The sequence below is a fragment of the Mytilus californianus genome, unplaced genomic scaffold (genome assembly GCF_021869535.1).
Source record: "Mytilus californianus isolate M0D057914Y unplaced genomic scaffold, xbMytCali1.0.p SCAF_5, whole genome shotgun sequence".
In the NCBI taxonomy this organism is placed as follows: domain Eukaryota; kingdom Metazoa; phylum Mollusca; class Bivalvia; order Mytilida; family Mytilidae; genus Mytilus; species Mytilus californianus.
In genome coordinates this window covers 97,189,538-97,210,186 of record NW_026262701.1, presented here as the reverse complement: position 1 = coordinate 97,210,186, position 20,649 = coordinate 97,189,538, and the positions used below count along the sequence as shown (strand labels likewise).

Here is a 20,649-nt window from a genome sequence, read left to right as displayed (position 1 = left end):
TATGCCCCTGTCGTAGCGGAGGGGGCATTAAGTTTTACCCATGTCCATCTGTACGTCCCAAAGTTGGTGTCCGTTCTCTAACTTTAGTTTGCCTCAACCTAATGTTATAAAAATTATACACAATCTTTATTACCACAAAACACAGATCAAGATTGAATTTTGGTGGTGTCACTTTAACCGTTCTAGAGTTATGCCCCTTAACAAATTGCTAATTTTTCGTTTCCATTCTCTAACTTTAGTTTGCCTCAATCATATTATGAAACTAATACACAATACTAATTATTACCACAAAACTCAGATCCAGTACAAATTTGGGTAGAGTCAATTATACCGTTCTTCAGTTATGTCCCTATATAACTTTATATGATAAGCAAGCAGGGGCATCATCTGTTTCCCATGGACACATTCCCCATTTATTGTAAAAATATTTTCCTGTCATTTTCCCCAAATGAACAGATATAACATATGGGTAATAATAAACTAATCATTATATATAGATACCAGGATTAAAATTTTATATGCCAAATGCACATTTTTGTCTACAAAAGACTCATCAGTGACGCTCGAGTGAAAAAAGTTAAAAAGGCCAAATAAAGTACGAAGTTGAAGAGCATTGAGGACCTGAAATTCTGAAAGGTTTTGCCAATCACAGCTAAGGTAATCTATTCCTGGAATAGAAAATCCTTAGAATTTCGAAAAAATTTAAGTTTTTTAAAATTTGTACAACTGTGTGTCTTAATGCGTACAGAAACCATAACATATACATGTAATGTATTTAAATTTTACTATACCCCTGGGGCGCGCCTAAAGAGGGATATACTGCGCATCTGGTGCAGAAAAATTGGAACCTTTTATGTTATGACCTCTGTCTGTCCGTTTGTATGTCCATCTCATGAAATTCCATAGTATTGTTCTCAGGAACTACAAATCAGATCTTCCTGAAATTTGTTGTAAGGCTTCATGTGAACTTGCTTACCATGTTAGATGTTTTCAGATTCATCTTTCATCAACTTCCTGTTTACGAAACTCTTCAAGCAAGGTTATCACAGTTTTTCTTGTTTCATATATAAAAACTAGTTTTCCAAATGGCTGAGTTGGTTGAAAACTTAAATGTTAAAAATTGGTTGATGATGTGAACATCTAAGACTATTACAGGGTTCTCACTAGGCAACCCCATGAGTCCTGGGCTCATGAAAATCCATCTGGACTCATCATTTTCAAAACTGATGAATCCAGAGATGCATCAAGATTGAAAATGTTGTATCGGCTGAGCACATGTTCATACATATATCATCATTTTATATCAAATGTTTAATAATTAAAAATAAATTGCCAACACTTACAAGTCCCTGCACTTGTCTAAAGTCCTTAGTGAGACCCCTGTATTGGCCATGCAAGCAAAGTGCTCTAAATACATGTGTTTATTAGATTTTTATGCCCCTGCCGTAGCGGAGGGAGCATTAAGTTTTACCCTTGTTATTATTAATATGCTGCAATTAAAGATTTACATCTTTAGAATATCAAATAATTTTTATAGTGAACAGATGTAAGATAAATTTTAAAAAAAATTACAAAATGGCAACACTTCACACAGAATTAAAGGTAATTTTTATAAGATTACTGAACACATTGCCATCAGGATAGTTAAAATATGCTACATATTTTGTGAGCTTATTAAGTTACTCATTATCTGACATCATAAGAACAATTGAAACTGTCATGGCTGCAGAAATTATAAATAGAGATTAATGAATAGAATGAATTAGAAGTCTGCAGTAAAATAAAATTCAATTGAATAATGAATAAGGAGTTTTAATATGTGAGAAAATGCAGTGTACATCTCATGGAAACAGTTTCCAATCCCAATTATTATCCAATAGTTGTTCTGGTAATTTGTCCAGTGTTGATCTAATTTTAGAAATGTTAATTGTTATGTCATTACTTTTTATACGACCGCAAAAAAAATTTTGTGGTCGTATATTGGTATGACGTTGGCGTTGTCGTCGTCCGAAGACACATTAGTTTTCGCACTCTAACTTTAGTTTAAGTGAATGGATCTCTATGAAATTTTACCATAAGGTTCAATACCACAAAAGGAAGGTGGGGATTGATTTTGGGGGTTATGGTACCAACAGTTAAGGAATTAGGGGCCAAAAAGGGGCCAAAAATAAGCATTTTCTAGTTTCCAGACAATAACTGTGGAACGGTGTATGGATCTTTCTGAAATTATACTACAAGTTTCCATACCACAAAGGGATGGTTAGGATTTGCTTTGGGGGGTTATTGCTCAAACCGTTTAAGAATTAGGGGCAAAAAAGGGGGAAAAACAAGGTTGTCCTCATTAATGGACAAATACTGTAGTACAAAACATAATTTAAAGCAGTGTAAGGGAGATAAATCAAATACATCATTGAAATTATCTCCCTTACACTGCTTTTAAATTATGTATAAAGTAATGGTTAATGAACAATTAAGATAATTTAAAACAGTGTAAGGGAGGTAATCCAAATACAACGTTTTGGTTACTTCCCTTACACTGCTTTTAAATTATGTTTAAAGAAATGCATATTTATAAAGGAAGACCAGTATGGCGCATTAGATTTGTAAAATCTTTGACCACATTTATTTATTTGTTATGCCGAATCTAACCGTGTATTTAGATTTTTAATTTTGGGTCCAGTTTTCAAATTTTAACAAAAATTGAATATATGGGGTTCTTTCATATGCTGAATCTAAACATGTATTTAGATTTTTGATTTTTGGCCCAGTTTTCAAGTTGGTCCAAATTGGGGTCCAAAATTAAACTTTGTTTGATTTCAACAAAAATTGAATATATGGGGTTCTTTGATATGCTGAATCTAACCATGTATTTAGATTTTTTATTTGTGGACCCCGCTATCAAATTGGTTCATATTGAGGTCAAAAGGGTCCAAAATTAAACTTTGTTTGATTTCATGAAAAATTGAATTATTTGGGTTCTTTGATATGCCAAATCTAACCGTGTATTTAGATTTTTTATTTTGGGTCCCGTTTTTTAAATTGGTCTACATTAATTATAAGGTCCAAAGGGTCCAAAATTAAACTTAGTTTGATTTTAACAAAAATTGAATACTTGGGGTTCTTTGATATGCTGAATCTAAACATGTGTTTAGATTTTTGATTATGGGCCCAGTTTTCAAGTTTGTCCAAGTTGGGGTCCAAAATTAAACTTTGTTTGATTTCAACAAAAATTGAATATATGGGGTTCTTTGATATGCTGAATCTAAACATGTATTTAGATTTTAGATTTTTGGCCCAGTTTTCAAGTTGGTCCAATTTGGGGTCCAAAATTAAACTTTGTTTGATTTCAACAAAAATTGAATATATGGGGTTCTTTGATATGCTGAATCTTACCATGTATTTAGATTTTTTATTTGTGGGCCCGCTATCAAATTGGTTCATATTGAGGTCAAAAGGGTCCAAAATTAAACTTTGTTTGATTTCATCAAACATTGAATTATTTGGGTTCTTTGATATGCCAAATCTAACCGTGTATTTAGATTTTTAATTTTGGGTCCCATTTTTAAATTGGTCTACATTAAGGTCCAAAGGGTCCAAAATTAAACTTAGTTTGATTTTAACAAAAATTGAATTTTTGGGGTTCTTTGATATGCTGAATCTATACATGTGTTTAGATTTTTGATTATGGGCCCAGTTTTCAAGTTTGTCCAAGTTGGGGTCCAAAATTAAACTTTGTTTGATTTCAACAAAAATTGAATATATGGGGTTCTTTGATATGTTGAATCTAAACATGTATTTAGATTTTAGATTTTTGGCCCAGTTTTCAAGTTGGTCCAAATTGGGGTCCAAAATTTAACTTTGTTTGATTTCAACAAAAATTGAATATATGGGGTTCTTTGATATGCTGAATCTAACCATGTATTTAGATTTTTTATTTGTGGACCCCGCTATCAAATTGGTTCATATTGAGGTCAAAAGGGTCCAAAATTAAACTTTGTTTGATTTCATGAAAAATTGAATTATTTGGGTTCTTTGATATGCCAAATCTAACCGTGTATTTAGATTTTTTATTTTGGGTCCCGTTTTTTAAATTGGTCTACATTAATTATAAGGTCCAAAGGGTCCAAAATTAAACTTAGTTTGATTTTAACAAAAATTGAATACTTGGGGTTCTTTGATATGCTGAATCTAAACATGTGTTTAGATTTTTGATTATGGGCCCAGTTTTCAAGTTTGTCCAAGTTGGGGTCCAAAATTAAACTTTGTTTGATTTCAACAAAAATTGAATATATGGGGTTCTTTGATATGCTGAATCTAAACATGTATTTAGATTTTAGATTTTTGGCCCAGTTTTCAAGTTGGTCCAATTTGGGGTCCAAAATTAAACTTTGTTTGATTTCAACAAAAATTGAATATATGGGGTTCTTTGATATGCTGAATCTTACCATGTATTTAGATTTTTTATTTGTGGGCCCGCTATCAAATTGGTTCATATTGAGGTCAAAAGGGTCCAAAATTAAACTTTGTTTGATTTCATCAAACATTGAATTATTTGGGTTCTTTGATATGCCAAATCTAACCGTGTATTTAGATTTTTAATTTTGGGTCCCATTTTTAAATTGGTCTACATTAAGGTCCAAAGGGTCCAAAATTAAACTTAGTTTGATTTTAACAAAAATTGAATTTTTGGGGTTCTTTGATATGCTGAATCTATACATGTGTTTAGATTTTTGATTATGGGCCCAGTTTTCAAGTTTGTCCAAGTTGGGGTCCAAAATTAAACTTTGTTTGATTTCAACAAAAATTGAATATATGGGGTTCTTTGATATGTTGAATCTAAACATGTATTTAGATTTTAGATTTTTGGCCCAGTTTTCAAGTTGGTCCAAATTGGGGTCCAAAATTTAACTTTGTTTGATTTCAACAAAAAATGAATATATGGGGTTCTTTGATATGCTGAATCTTACCATGTATTTAGATTTTTTATTTGTGGGCCCGCTATCAAATTGGTTCATATTGAGGTCAAAAGGGTCCAAAATTAAACTTTGTTTGATTTCATCAAAAATTGAATTATTGGGGTTCTTTGATATGCCCAATGTAACCGTGTTTTTAGATTTTTAATTTTGGGTCCCGTTTTTTAAATTAGTCTACATTAAGGTCCAAAGGGTCCAAAATTAAACTTAGTTTGATTTTAACAAAAATTGAATTCTTGGGGTACTTTGATATGCTGAATCTATACATGTGTTTAGATTTTTGATTATGGGACCAGTTTTCAAGTTTGTCCAAGTTGGGGTCCAAAATTAAACTTTGTTTGATTTCAACAAAAATTGAATATATGGGGTTCTTTGATATGTTGAATCTAAACATGTATTTAGATTTTAGATTTTTGGCCCAGTTTTCAAGTTGGTCGCGACGTCCAAATTGGGGTCCAAAATTTAACTTTGTTTGATTTCAACAAAAAATGAATATATGGGGTTCTTTGATATGCTGAATCTTACCATGTATTTAGATTTTTTATTTGTGGGCCCGCTATCAAATTGGTTCATATTGAGGTCAAAAGGGTCCAAAATTAAACTTTGTTTGATTTCATCAAAAAATTGAATTATTGGGGTTCTTTGATATGCCAAATCTAACCGTGTTTTTAGATTTTTAATTTTGGGTCCCGTTTTTTAATTTGTCTACATTAAGGTCCAAAGGGTCCAAAATTAAACTTAGTTTGATTTTAACAAAAATTGAATTCTTGGGGTACTTTGATATGCTGAATCTAAACATGTGTTTAGATTTTTGATTATGGGACCAGTTTTCAAGTTTGTCCAAGTTGGGGTCCAAAATTAAACTTTGTTTGATTTCAACAAAAATTGAATATATGGGGTTCTTTGATATGCTGAATCTAACCATGTATTTTGATTTTGGACATTGGACCATAATAGGTAAATTAAAAAAATTGAAGTTCTTAGACCACATTCTTTCTGTGTCAGAAACCTATGCTGTGTCAAATATTTAATCACAATCCAAATTCAGAGCTGTATCAAGCTTGAATGTTGTGTCCATACTTGCCCCAACTGTTCAGGGTTCGACCTCTGCGGTCGTATCAAGCTGCGCCCAGCAAAGCATTTTATTATATTATGAGGTAAAAGAGAGAATATGATGTATCAATTCATGACACAAAGTCACTGGAAGCTTTTAAAAAAAGAAGGCTTTTATTGCTGTTCTTCATTTCATAGTGACTGTAAAGTCCTGTAGCAAAGATCTCGAAATCTTTTTTTCCATGGTGGTCCTTGAAATAAATCTGTTGGTCCTTACTATTATTTCTACTGCAACATACATGTACCTAAATTATGATGGTCCTTTGCAAAGTTTTGGTGGTCGAAACCTTCACACCACCACTTTTCCATCTCTGCTGTAGTAGGTCTCATTGTTTTGCTTTTAGGTTAAACATTGGCATTTTCTTCCCATTTGAGGGAGGCATTACAATATTTACTTTTGTATATATATACAATAATGTTGTTGAACTATTAGATTATGATTAAGTGAGTTTAAGGGGTACCACTAATGGAAGGTCAATGATATTTGGAAGGCAGTTGTGTAAACATTGGCACATCTCATTTTCATGGAGACTATTTGGCCCTGCCCTTTTAATCAACGGTCTATGAAATATGAAACTTTTGATTAATTTACATTTTTATTAAGGCCCGTTTACAGGACGTATTATGTTATACCGTTGTCTGTCTGTCTGTTGTCAACATGTCAGACAATAACTCAAAAACACTTTTACCAATTGTCATGAAACTGGTGAATTGTTTATAGCTATTGACGTAAGCTCCCTTTCGATTTTTATAAATTTTAGATTTATGTTTTATGAGTTATGGGATTTTATTCATAAAAAGGGGGGATTTTCCAGAGTTCAGAGTCTGACAATAACTCAAAAATGCTTTGAACAGTTTTCATGAAACTTTTGTGACTGGTTAATGTCTATTAAAATAAGCGTCCTTTTTTCCCCCCATTTTTATGAATTTCTGATATGACATTGAGGAGTTATGGAACTTTATTTGTTGAAAATACGACAGGCTTATCATGCGCTCTTTATTAAGTTAGTGTTTTGGTTAGTATAATGGGAACCACTTATGATAAGTTATTATGATAAGTCAATGGTATTTGGTATGCAGTTGTATGGGCATTTACTGTTTCCACAAAGGTTATTTGGCCCTGCACCTTCAGTCATGGATCATTGACGTTCTGCAAGACATATCACTGTGTCAACAGTTTATTTTCATAGTATTTCATATGTTTATTGGTACTGTCTCAGCCTCTCAGGAAATATGGTTACAACTTACATATGTAGATATAGTTTATCTTTCACAGAATTACATTGATTTAAATACAAATGTATATTGGAATACAGTTTTCTATGTGAAACATCACCATACCGACTACAACCCAACAACACTTTGGAAACAAACCAGAAATGACATCTTATAAAGAATTTCTCACTGTAGTTATCTCCTTCAAGTTGTGTTATGTAACATCTTATAAATGCCATCAATTTTAATGACTGTTCATTTAATTTGTTGATGTAAATGGGATGGTGGTTGTATACTTTTTATATTTTTTACATTTTGATGTATCCTGTTAGTTTGAGACAGAAAAAATAATTCATTACACAAAACTATAAAATTCATATGCTTAATGCTAATTTTTTATTCATGATATGATATTGTTATAGATTTGAAAATTTCCATAAAAGTACTTTTGTTTCTAAAAATGAGAAAAAAATGCTAATAAAAATATTGTACACTTGTTCAAATCGTTTCAATTCATAAATATTCATACATGTTATAAAGTTTTTAATAAAATCGGAAGCTGTTTTTAATGTTTGAGTTGGTCTGAGAATTTGATCAGTTTAACGAAAATTACATTCATAAATATTTATAAGGCTTTGCTATCAAGTTGTTACAAATTTATTGACTAGAGGCTGTAGTGGAGCAATTTCGATCTTCAAGAAAAGCAAAATAATAAAAAATCTGGCATACATATCTATTTCCATGTAGTTTCTACAAGGAAGTTGGTTTACAAATAAGAATATTATAGTATTAGAATTATCAATGAAATTTGAATCATAGTTTGGATTCATCATAAATATGTTCTGGATAATGGGAGATAACTCATATTATAACTGAAGGTTTTTGTGACTAATGTATGGTAATTTATCCAGATATAACCCTTATTGATTATCTTACACTAACTAGCACAAGTGACTAGATAGAGAGAAAAATTTACTAACCCCATGGAGGCAAAACTAGCTACAGCACAGACATGAGGGGAATAAGGCCTAGGATTTGCCATAATAAATGGAAGTGGCCAAATAAACTATTGTTAGGTTTTGTACTGGCATTTTCTCATTGATAGCATGATAAGTGTGACATTTTCCCCATGGCATGTAAATAATGGTAGATTGTTTGAATAGGTAGATGGAGTGATAATTAGGCCTATGTGCTAAACAATAAGAATTTTTTATTTCTGAATCCTTCTACAACAAAAGTAGATTCATCTATAGCCATAGTGTTTGGCAGAAAGAGTTGAGTTGTATTAAATGAAATTTATCTTCTTTTTTTTTAGTTTACTAAGGCTGCTTGCAGTACTGCATAGAATAGAATTTCTAGCTAAATTCTTTAGCTAGAAATTCTATTCTAGTAAAGACAGTCAATATTCTATATATAAGACAGACTAATATATTACAAAGAAAGAGAAATATAAATTATGGTCTTGGGTCAACAAGTAGCAGTTAATGTTTACTCAAAATCTATTGATGTTATATAGTGGTTGTACAGGTGGAGAGCCTCAGTTTTCCTGTTATCCAATTTACATCTAATATATTCCAAGCGAATGTCATCAATATTTATAAAGTGTATTTATTCATGAATAAAGACAGCAGGGTACAAACATTGATCAGGCCATTAGATTTGAATATACAATGCAAATTAACTCTATTTACATATTTTTGGTGATAGATAGTAAGAGGTGATTTGTGGGAAAAATCTGTATAAACATTTTTATTTTGATATTCACAGCATTGGGCAATACCTACAAATATGATTATATATTAACCTATGGAGATGAAGTTACCTGTTAGAAGCCGTTTTATCATTTGCAGAGAGTTTCTCCTTACATTTTTTTTTTTATGTTTATGAAAAAGTTGACATTACTTTACATGTACATACATGTACATGTATGTTTTACTTTAGAAATCAATGGGGTTGGCATGCACAATTTATATTTCCTTCACTGGTTTTGTTTAAGCGACATATTGAATGTTTTGTTTGTTCTTATACCAGTTTTGCTTCCTGATAAAAAAAATAAGGGGACACTGCATTTTCGAATGTTCAAACAAATATTTCAGTTACTGTGACTTGATTGTAACTATTGCTCTCCACCTCTTGCAGTTCATTTTCAAAATTTCAATATTGACCAAATTGCTATTTGTTTCATCAAATCAAACTTAAACTGATCAGACGTTTTAACCAACTGTAGTAAAACCGCAGTGAAGTCATGAAAGTGCAAAGTGATAAGATAAAGCATACTTACCATCCATTATAATTATGATGATTTGAATTCCATTTCATATGACTATTACAAAAGTGTTGCTTTCAATTTCTATTCTTATTGTTAATGTTATGAGTCATTTGAAACGTGAGAGGTGGTTAATTTTTTAAGTTCCATAAAAATGTCCAAACTTTGCAATATTACTCAGGGATTGAAGTTTGGCATGGTAGCCCACAGCTTAAATTTTGTAGCCAATATATATATAGTTATATACAAGAAAAGCAGAAATTTTAGTAGCCCACACTAAATTTTAGTGGCCATTGGTGAGTTTCTGCTAATTTCAAACCCTGTTACTACAATGTATATTATGAAATGCAGGTTCAGTTTGCTTTGCACTGTTGCATTGCAACATTTACTGTTTAAATGTGTTATGCGCAATGAACTGTCTTAAAATATATTGTGGAAAAGGTTTCCAGATTTACGTGATACGGATGGGTGATATTTTGCTGGAATTTGGCAACAGTACAAATGAATTGAACCTGCATTTCATAACAGATAGTAATGTTGCAAAGTCACATGACAGTTATGAGATCCTATCTACATGCATATGAAATGCAGATTTGAAGCTTTTTTTCAGTTTTAGAGTATTATGTCCCTTGAATTGTTTCAAAATTTTAAATTTGTTGGTTTCCAAAGAATAAACTGATGTGCCATGTCAAAGCTATGGTCTGATACCCTGGCTTTAACTGATTTTATTTTTCTGTCTGTGACTCTGTGTACCATTAATTGGACATCTATTGGCTGTGCAATTTTTATACGACCGCAAAAAAAATTTTGTGGTCGTATATTGGTATGACGTTGGCGTCGTCGTCGTCGTCCGTCGGCGTCGTCCGGCGTCGTCCGAAGACACATTGGTTTTCGCACTCTAACTTTAGTTTAAGTGAATGGATCTTTATGAAATTTTACCACAAGGTTCAATACCACAAAAGGAAGGTTGGGATTGATTTTGGGGGTTATGGTAATAACAGTTAAGGAATTAGGGGCCAAAAAGGGGCCAAAAATAAGCATTTTTGTAACTTCCAGACATAACTTGTGTGTTAGTGTATGGATCTCTCTGACATTGTACCACAAGGTTCCATATCACTAAAGGAATGCTGGGATTGATTTTGGGGGTAATTGCCTCCAAATTTTAGGAATTAGGGGCCAAAAAAGGGGCAAAAAACAAGCATTTTTCTAGTTTCATGACAATAACTTGTGTGTAAGTGTATGGAACTTTCTGAAATTGTACTACAAGGTTCCATATCACAAAGGGAAAGCTGGGTTTGAGTTTGGGGGTAATTGCCCTAAACGTTTAGGAATTTGGGGCCAAAAAGGGGCCAAAAAACACATTTTTTTCTAGTTTCCAGACAATAGCTTGTGTTCAAGTGTATGGATCTCTCTGAAATTGTACTGCAAGGTACCATACCACAAAGGGAAGGCTGGGATTGAGTTTGGGGGTGATGAATCATAATGGGGGTTCAAAAAATTTTTTGGGGGGATTTATTTTTTTTTCCTTTTTTTTCTTTTTTTCCTTTTTTGTTTCTTTTAAAATTTTCCATTTTAAGTTGGTTATTTCTGATTTATATTTAAAATCAAATAATAATGATATGGTAGGAGATACACACCAAACAGGATGTGTAAATTATTATATAATAAGTATTGTGCAATAGCAAGAAATTTTCAATTGCACAGTATTGCACAATAGCAAGAAATCTTCAATTGCACAGTATTGCGCAATAGCAAGAAATCTTCAATTGCACAGTATTGCGCAATAGCAAGAAATATCCAATAGCACAATATTGCGCAATAGCAAGAAATTGTCAATTGTACAGTATTGCGCAATAGCAAGAAATATTTAATAGCACAGGATTGTGCAAAAGAAGATACTTCCTATAAATTGCTTATTTCTTGACCAATTTCAATGGGGTTTTATTCTTGATTTCATGGGGTTCTTTAATATGCTGAATATAACCGTGTATTTGGTTTTTGGATTTTGGGCCCCGTTTTTAAATTGGTCCACATTGAGGTCCAAAGGGTCCAAAATTAAACTTTGTTTGATTTCATCAAAAATTGAATTATTGGGGTTCTTTGATATGCCGAATCTAACTGTGTATTTAGATTCTTAAATTTTGGTTCCGTTTTCAAATTGGTCTACATTAAGGTCCAAAGGGTCCAAAATTAAACTTAGTTTGATTTTAACAAAAATTGAATTCTTAGGGTTCTTTGATATGCTGAATCTAAACTTGTATTTAGATTTTTGATTATGGGCCCAGTTTTCAAGTTGGTCCAAATCGGGGTCCAAAATTAAACTTTGTTTGATTTCAACAAAAATTGAATATATGGGGTTCTTTGATATGCTGAATCTAACCATGTATTTAGATTTTTGATTTTTGGGCCCCGTTATCAACTTTGTCCACATTGAGGTCAAAAGGGTCCAAAATTAAACTTTGTTTGATTTCATCAAAAATTGAATTATTGGGGTTCTTTGATATGCTGAATCTAACTGTGTATTTAGATTCTTAAATTTTGGTTCCGTTTTCAAATTGGTCTACATTAAGGTCCAAAGGGTCCAAAATTAAACTTAGTTTGATTTTAACAAAAATTGAATTCTTAGGGTTCTTTGATATGCTGAATCTAAACATGTATTTAGATTTTTGATTATGGGCCCAGTTTTCAAGTTGGTCCAAATCGGGGTCCAAAATTAAACTTTGTTTGATTTCAACAAAAATTGAATATATGGGGTTCTTTGATATGCTGAATCTAACCATGTATTTAGATTTTTGATTTTTGGGCCCCGTTATCAACTTTGTCCACATTGAGGTCAAAAGGGTCCGAAATTAAACTTTGTTTGATTTCATCAAAAATTGAATTCTTGGGGTTCTTTGATATGCTGAATCTAACCATGTATTTAGATTTTGGATATTGGACCATAATAGGTGAATGTCCAATTTAAAATTTTTAAGTTCTTAGACCACATTCAATCTGTGTTAGAAACCTATGCTGTGTCAAATATTTAATCACAATCCAAATCCAAAGCTGTATCAAGCTTGAATGTTGTGTCCATACTTCCCCCAACTGTTCAGGGTTCGACCTCTGCGGTCGTATCAAGCTGCGCCCTGCGGAGCATTTTATTTACTTTGCTAAGATAATTTGAGTCTGAATATGTACTCTTCCCTTGCCTTTAAGATGCAGTCTTGTTTAGCAATCCATTGCAGTTTATTTGTTCCAAAAAGGTTCATTTAACATAGTATAACATTTTAATTACATGCTTGTGAATGTGTTATGGTTACAATGAAGTGATAATTACTAACATTTACTGAGTCAGTCCCTTAGCCGAATGTTAACTTAGAGTCCAGTCTTGACAACATACCAAGATGGTGACTGTTTTATATATTAGTATAGGAAATCCTTAGGTAGTCTCAATTTCTGTTTAAAGCATTTTATGCAATGCATAATTTAGTCAATTAGGCTTTTATGTATTTATTATCATCAAGATAGAATTGTTTTTATATACCGGTAACTGTAGTTTCAAAGAGTATTTTAAAAATTAATCACCCCAATTAGATTTTCACCGTCCTTGATTGTGCTAACATGCAATCTTGATGACAGTTGTTTATGCATCATCTTTATAATATACTTTTGCTTTACCGATTGATGGCGTAACAGTTTCCTTTAAAGCCTTAAGATTGTTAATTATTTATTTCTTTACTGAATAAAATAGCGACCAAATCACTAATATTATTCACAAAATTTACATATTCAGATACAAAATGTGCCGTTTAAATTATCCTGGTATTGTGTATGTGACGTTTCTAAAGATTAAACCCACCAGCTTAGAATGAAAATGCTCATTTTAATACAAAACAACATAATTGTGTATTGGGGTGTGATATGAATGCAAATTCTCTAGTTAATTTACATCTCTATATTGGAAATGTTAATCATTTCTGTGTAAGGCTTTGTAAGGGAAAGGAGGATGAGAAAAAAACTATACGGTAATGTAAAATCATATTTACTCTTTGTAGGAATATTAGATTTGTTACAAATTGACAATTAATTGATTATTTTTGTATTGATGTGTATTGATAAATCTCAAATGGCAACTATTAAAATTGATGGAAGAGACTGCAATGTGCAGTTTCTATCTGCAGATGTTTTATCTAAAAGGTTTTTTTTCTGTTAAAGAATTATTAAATGTAAAAGCCAGCTCTAGTTCATATGTACTTTAAAACATTTTAAGGTACAGGTACATATACATGTACTTAGTTCCTGTCTCTGATTATTTAGAAGAAAATGTTTTGATGCAGTTTGTTTTTAAATGTTATGATAATGGTTATTTTTTAATTATGTATCTGGTTAGTATTTTATTGGAGTAACAGAAAGATTTGGTAAGCAAGTTTTGAGAAAATGCTAAAATTTGGCACAGAAATAATTTGCAATGTATATATACCCTTTATATGTATAAAATGTACTTGCTTGTTACATGTGTAACATGCCTCAAAATGACCACTACAAAAAAAATGAACAAATGTATGTAAAACTCCTTTATTCTGCCATAAATTTAATGAGTACAAAATTTATGTGTTCAAGTATAACTTTTCATATACCAATTTCATCATAGAAACCGGACATGGAGAATAAATAAAGTACTGTTCCATTGATATGTTGGCTTTTTTCTAAAATTTCTTGAAATTGTTTTCTCTTTCTTTATAAATGTAGAATGACAGGAAACATTAACAAACAAATATGTGGCAATACAGACATCGAGACAGCTGTCCAATACTAACAGTAAAAGTAAATTCAAGAGGTATTCATTCATGTTTGGTCTTCAACACTAATTAGGATCTCATTAATATCATCTTAAGTCCAGGTCATTAGATCAATTCAATGATGACAACCAAAGATTTAACATCAGCACCAAATTCTCAAATGGACAAAAAACTAAGAGACAAAAGCAACCATAAATAGATTCTTGGCTTTTGACAGACAAAATGACCAGTTATGTGATAGCTCCATCCTCTCCTTTGTTTCTGACTGAAGACATAAAATATTCCAGCACATGTTGTTAAAGTATTAAACCAGGTTTGTGGGAACCCAAACCTCTCTTTGGTTCCTGACTTACATGTAGGACAGACACAATTACTGCAATATTTGACAGGGTCAATAACCAGACATGAATATTCAATCCTTTTCTTGATTCTGGACCTTGGACAGGCACATTTACAGTTCATGTAACATGTTTGAACCAGCATTTTTTAGAACACATTGCAATCTCCTTGGTTCCTGATTTGAGTAAGGCACAGTGCCAGTACATTTGTCACAGTGCAGTTTTGAGAAAATTCAATCTTTTTCTTGGTTCTTGACTTTGGATAGTCAAAATTTACATTAAATATTTTGAGTAGTCAAAGTTCTCCTGCGACTCATTTCACAAAAAATTTTACGAGAAAAAAAAATTGTTGTGTTTCATGAACATTTTAGTATAACTTGATCAATATTTGGAATAAATTTATTTTGTGAAAAGAGACCCTGACTTATGGCAGGTTTCAATCATTTTTGTCCCCCACGCGTTGTGGGGGGGGGGGGGGCATAGAAATACCGGGCATCTGTCTGTCCATCCGTCTGTCCGGTCTTGTTAGCGCTCTCACGTGTACAATTCTTACCAGAATTTTATGAAACTTAAATCATAGGTTTTTATACGACCGCAAAAATTAAAAAAATTTTGGTCGTATATTGGAATCACGTTGTCGTAGTCCGGCGTTGTCAGCGTTGTCCGAAGACAGATGGTTTCCGGATAATAACTTAAGTATAAGTATAAGTAAATAGAAATCAATAAAATTTTAACACAAGGTTTATAACCACTAAAGGAAGATTGGGATTGATTTTGGGGGTTATGGTCCCAACTGTTTAGGAATTAGGGGCCAAAAAAAGGGCCCAAATAAGCTTTTTTGTAGTTTCCAGACAATAACTTGTGTTAAAGTGTATGAATCTCTCTGAAATTATACCACAAACTTCCATACAACAAAGGGATGGTTAGGATTGACTTTTGGTGGTTATGGCTCAAACCATTTAGTAATTAGGGGCAAAAATAGGTGAAAAACAAGGGTTTTTCTGGTTAAAGGACAATTTAAATCAGTGTAAGGGAGGTAATCCAATTCGAATTAAAGAACACTGTTTGATTACCTCCCTTACACTGCTTGTAAATTATGTATTTAGAAATGATGATTGTCTTGAGGTGATTAGCTGTCAATTTATTTTTCGTAGTTACTATTAACTAATATTAATTTTAGCCATGACTATGTATGTCATTTTATATTTTAAAACTTTTATGATGTATTTAAATGGGTAATTTTGGTTGCAAACTGCATTAGAAATTTGAATTGAGATACTGACCATATCTTGAGGGAAAGAATTTTTTTGGGGAATAAGGGAAAGGGGGGAGGTGAAAAAAATTGGAGGGGGACAATTTTTCTCATTTCAGATTTCAGAAATTAAAAGAAAATTTCTTCAAATATTTTTTTTTGGGGGTTAATATTCAACAGCATAGTGTATTGCACAAAAGCAAAAAACCGGGGTAAAATAAAAAAATTTGTGTAGTGGGGGGGGTCAATTCGCAACAGCATAGTGTATTGCACAAAAGCAATAAATTGAATATAAATTCAAATCATATAACCAATTTGAAGTTCTTTGACTACAGTTATTCTGTGTCAGAAACCTATTATGTGACAAAAATTTAGTTACAATCCAAATTCAGACCTGTATCAAGCGTGAATATTGTGTCCATTTTGGCCCAACTTTTCAGGGTTGGACATCTGCGGTCGTATCCAGCTGCGCTCAGTGAAGCAATTTATTTAGCAATGTCTTTGACAAGTTCGAAAATCAGTGCCAATCAATTATTTTTAAAAGAGTTATGTCTCTTGGAAACATTAATTATATGGAAAATTGCATTGTTATCGCTCTCATGTGTACAATTCTTACCAGAATTTTATGAAACTTAAATCATAGGTTTATATTAAGAATGTCTTTGACAAGTTCGAAAATCAGTGCCAATCAATTATTTTTAAAAGAGTTATGTCCCTTGGACATTTAATTATATATGGAAAACTGCATAATGACAGCGCTCTCATGTGTACAATTCTTGCCTGAATTTTATGAAACTAAAATCATAGGTTTATATTAGCAATGTCTTTGATGAGTTTGAAAATCAGTGCCGATCAATTATTTTTAAAAGAGTTATGCACCTTGGAATTATTAATTATGTGGAAAATTGCCTTAGGAGCGCTCTTATGTGTACAATTCTTGCCAGATTTTTATGAAATTTATATTAAAGGTTTATATCATCAATGTCTTTGATGAGTTTGAAAATCAGTGCCGATCAACTATTTTTAAAAGAGTTATGCCCTTGGAATTATTAATTAGATGGAAAATTGCCTTATGAGCGCTCTTATGTGTACAATTCTTGCTAGATTTTTCTGAAATTTATATTAAAGGTTTATATCATCAATGTCTTTCAAGAGTTCAAAAATCAGTGCCAATCCATTATTTTTAAAAGAGTTATGCAGTCTTCGCGCTAAACCACAGGCCCCCAGGTCAGGCTCTGAAGCCTTCATTTCTCTAAGATATTAATAAAAAGTTTAAAGAATGAAAAAAAGTACCTTGGATAGATAAAATATGTGCAATGCGGGGGACATCAGAACTTTGTTCTTTTATTTAAGTACTCAGTCCTCACGTTTTACCTCAGTACTTTTGTTTAAGTACTCAGTCCTCACGTTTTACCTCAGTTCTTTTATTTAAGTACTCAGTCCTCACGTTTTACCTCAGTTCTTTTATTTAAGTACTCAGTCCTCACGTTTTACCTCAGTTCTTTTATTTAAGTACTCAGTCCTCACATTTTACCTCAGTTCTTTTATTTAAGTACTCAGTCCTCACATTTTACCTCAGTGAGTACATAGTCTTATAATTTGTCTGTTTTGCTGCTTTATGTTTACTTAATAGTACTTTTCCATTCCCCCTTCATTAAGGCCAAAGTAAATGTGTTATTAGCTTTTCATTATCATCAGTCATTGTGTTGATCCAGTTAATTCCATAATCATATAATATCATTAACTAGAAGCTGTAGATTCATCTGTATTTGCATAAGTGTCAATGTGTCAATTAGAATTTCAAAGAGAAAACAACACTCAGACTTAAGGCTTTCCTAAAAATTACTGTAATTGCGCATGAGGAAACTGACAATGTTTATAATTTTGTCGTTTCAGTTTTTGTACTAATTAAAAAAAAATTATGCATAATACAAAAACATTTGGAAAATTTGTCAATCCTAAGATAAAAATTAAACTAATGCATTATTTTTCTTTTGTCATGGTTGTTTGGTAGACTCCATAGACAAACCACTGTAAAAGTTGCAAAAAAATATGAAAAAGGCAAAGTGCATGTAATAAAAGAAGAAAAATAAGAAATTCATAAAAAATTAAGGAGGTACAAATAAATGTTAAACAATGCTCTGCATTTGGTATATAATGTATTTGGTCAACACATCACTGTTATGATATTGACTACAAGATAATCATCATGATCTGATATAAAATATTATTGATTGTAGGTTACAAGATGAATGGAGATGTGTCTCAAGGAGAAGGGTCAACAGGAGGGGGAGATGCCTCTAAACCACTAAATCTGGTATGTACTTCATTAACCATGAAGGTGGGGTCAACTTGAGGTGAGATGCACATGTCTCTTGCACAATTTGGAATTGCATGTAAAAACAGGAATTGGTAGGGATTTGCTGCTTGTAGGAAATTGGGGATCTGTATGGGGAAACTCCATAGTGAATACCAGGCTGATTTTATTTTCATGAAAATTATAATGTTATACGCAAGCGGGGGCATAATCTGTGTCCCATGGACACATTCCCCATTTATTTATTTCGTGAAGTGAAAATTCAACAATTCTCTTTTTTTTCATACTCCTTTTAAGTGTAGGAAATTACATTAACATAAAAAGTTGTATGGATCAATCTCTCAATTTATATTTTTATTTATTTAAAACAGGCCACTAGTGCTTCTGCAGCAATACAACAGCTTCAGAATGCCTTGTTAGCTGGACAGTTCCCTCTTGCCACAGGCGCAGCAGCACAAGGTGGATTGTTGTTACAGGGAGGATTTGCTCAACCAGCTGTGGTATGGAACTCCTGTCAGAAAGTGGGGAGGGGCAATTTTCTTAAATGATTGGAGTAGCAGCACAGGGATTGTCATGATTGTTGTCATTGGGAATATTTTTGTCTCTCCTTGACGGAGTCAAAAAGCGAGAAATAGGTATGCTGTTTCCAGCGGCGGCAACAATGTATTAGTTTGTGATTAGGTCTAGTTTATGGTGTACCACAAGTGGTAGGTCAATGATATTTGGTATGCAGTTGTATTAGCATTGGCACATCTCATTTCCATAGAGATTATTTGGCCCTGCCCCCTCAGTCATGGTCTATTGACTTTGAAACTTTTACTTAGTTTACATGTATTAGTTTGTGATTAGGTCAATTTATGGGGAACCACTAGTGATAGGTCAATGATATTTGGTATGCAATTGTATAAGCATTGGCATATCTCATTTCCATGGAGATTATTTGGATCCCTTAGTCATGGTCTTTTGACTTTGAAAATTTTGCTTAGTTTACATGTATTAGTTTGTGATTAGATCAGTTTAAGGTGAACTGCTAATGTTAAGTCAAGGATATTTGGTATGCAAATTTATTGGCATTTGCAAGTATTGTTTCCATGGAGATTATATAGCCCTGCCCCCTCATCATGGTTAATTGACTTTGAAACTTATACATAGTTTACAAGTTAATGTTTGTGTTTAGGTTTGTCTAAAGGGAAAGACTTGTAATAAGTCAATGGTATTTGGTATGCAGTTGTATTAGCATTGGCACATCATGGAGATTGTTTAGGCATCTACCTTCAGTCATGGTTCATCGACTTTGAATATTTCCATAACTTACATGTTAAAGTTTACTATTTTAATTTCAACATTTGCATTATCAAATTACAAAAAGGTGAGACATATCTCTGTGATATCAGTTTATTCAACAATCTATCTATAAAAATTCTATATGTAATATGCAGGACAGAGATTTTGATGAAGAATTTACCAATATTCATAACAACTTTTCAAAGATTACTTATTTGTTTTGCTCAGGCAAAAAATGTTTAATTTGATACCCTAGATTTTTAAATGAAAAAAATTAAAAAAGACTCTGCTGGAGAGTTGTCTCATTGGCAATTATACCACATCTTCTTATTTTTGGGTAAAGATTGCATCAAAACCCTATGGTACTGACTTAATATCTAAATCTTCCAAGGTTTATCAAAACTTTTGAGATACACAAAATATAGTGCATTGATCATAACATTCTAACATCCGATCTGTGAGCATTATAGAAATTTATCAATAAAATATATGCTGGGATATTCAAGTTACAAAATGATGTTATACTGGTCAAAAAAATTAGATAACTTGTGGGAGGTGCAGGAATCTAAATATCTGTTCTAAAAATATCAATGCTGTCATTGTTAAAGTAATCTTTAAAATTGGAGTTATCTTTCTTTAACCATGCAATGCAATGTTTAATTTTACTTCCCACTGATAAATTAAACCAATCTTTACCCTTCAGTGCTTACAAGCACTTTGATTATATCAATCATGATAGTGATTGATGAAATTAATGAAATATGACAATAAGCCATAAAAAGTAAGAACAAGTGAAATGTATATACTTTCTAGCTATCTTTGAAAATTAACAAAACTACAAAAAAAAAAAATAGGTGTGAATGAGGGAAAATCACTGAAATACCCAAAAGATAAGGTTCATTTTGGAGCTTGTTTGGTTCTGTTAACTCACTGAAAATAAGAAAATGTACATGTTTCATACGGTTATAAATAGCTTTTTATTAACTTGAGAATAAATGCTTTCACATGTTTCATTAGATATAAGTATTAGCTTGGGTATAATAGAAAAAAATGACTCTGACATCATTATAACAATAAAGACTTGTCAGATCTTAAGGTGGTACCATTGTA

General features: G+C 32.1%; 1 protein-coding gene across 2 annotated transcripts in view; it reads left to right on the top strand.

Moving 5' to 3' along the window:
* The window catches only part of LOC127700335 (POU domain, class 2, transcription factor 3-like), a 32,231-nt gene that overhangs the window by 1,359 nt on the left and 10,223 nt on the right, over positions 1–20,649 (top strand). The window contains exons 1-3 of one of the 2 annotated variants that reach the window (XM_052203753.1): positions 13,432–13,574; positions 18,179–18,255; positions 18,627–18,755. In XM_052203753.1, coding sequence (XP_052059713.1) covers positions 13,556–13,574; positions 18,179–18,255; positions 18,627–18,755 — 225 coding nt within the window. In that variant the 5' untranslated portion in view covers positions 13,432–13,555. Of the gene's footprint in view, positions 1–13,431; positions 13,575–18,178; positions 18,256–18,626; positions 18,756–20,649 lie in introns of those variants that run through there. The other variant, XM_052203754.1, reaches the window with a different exon arrangement.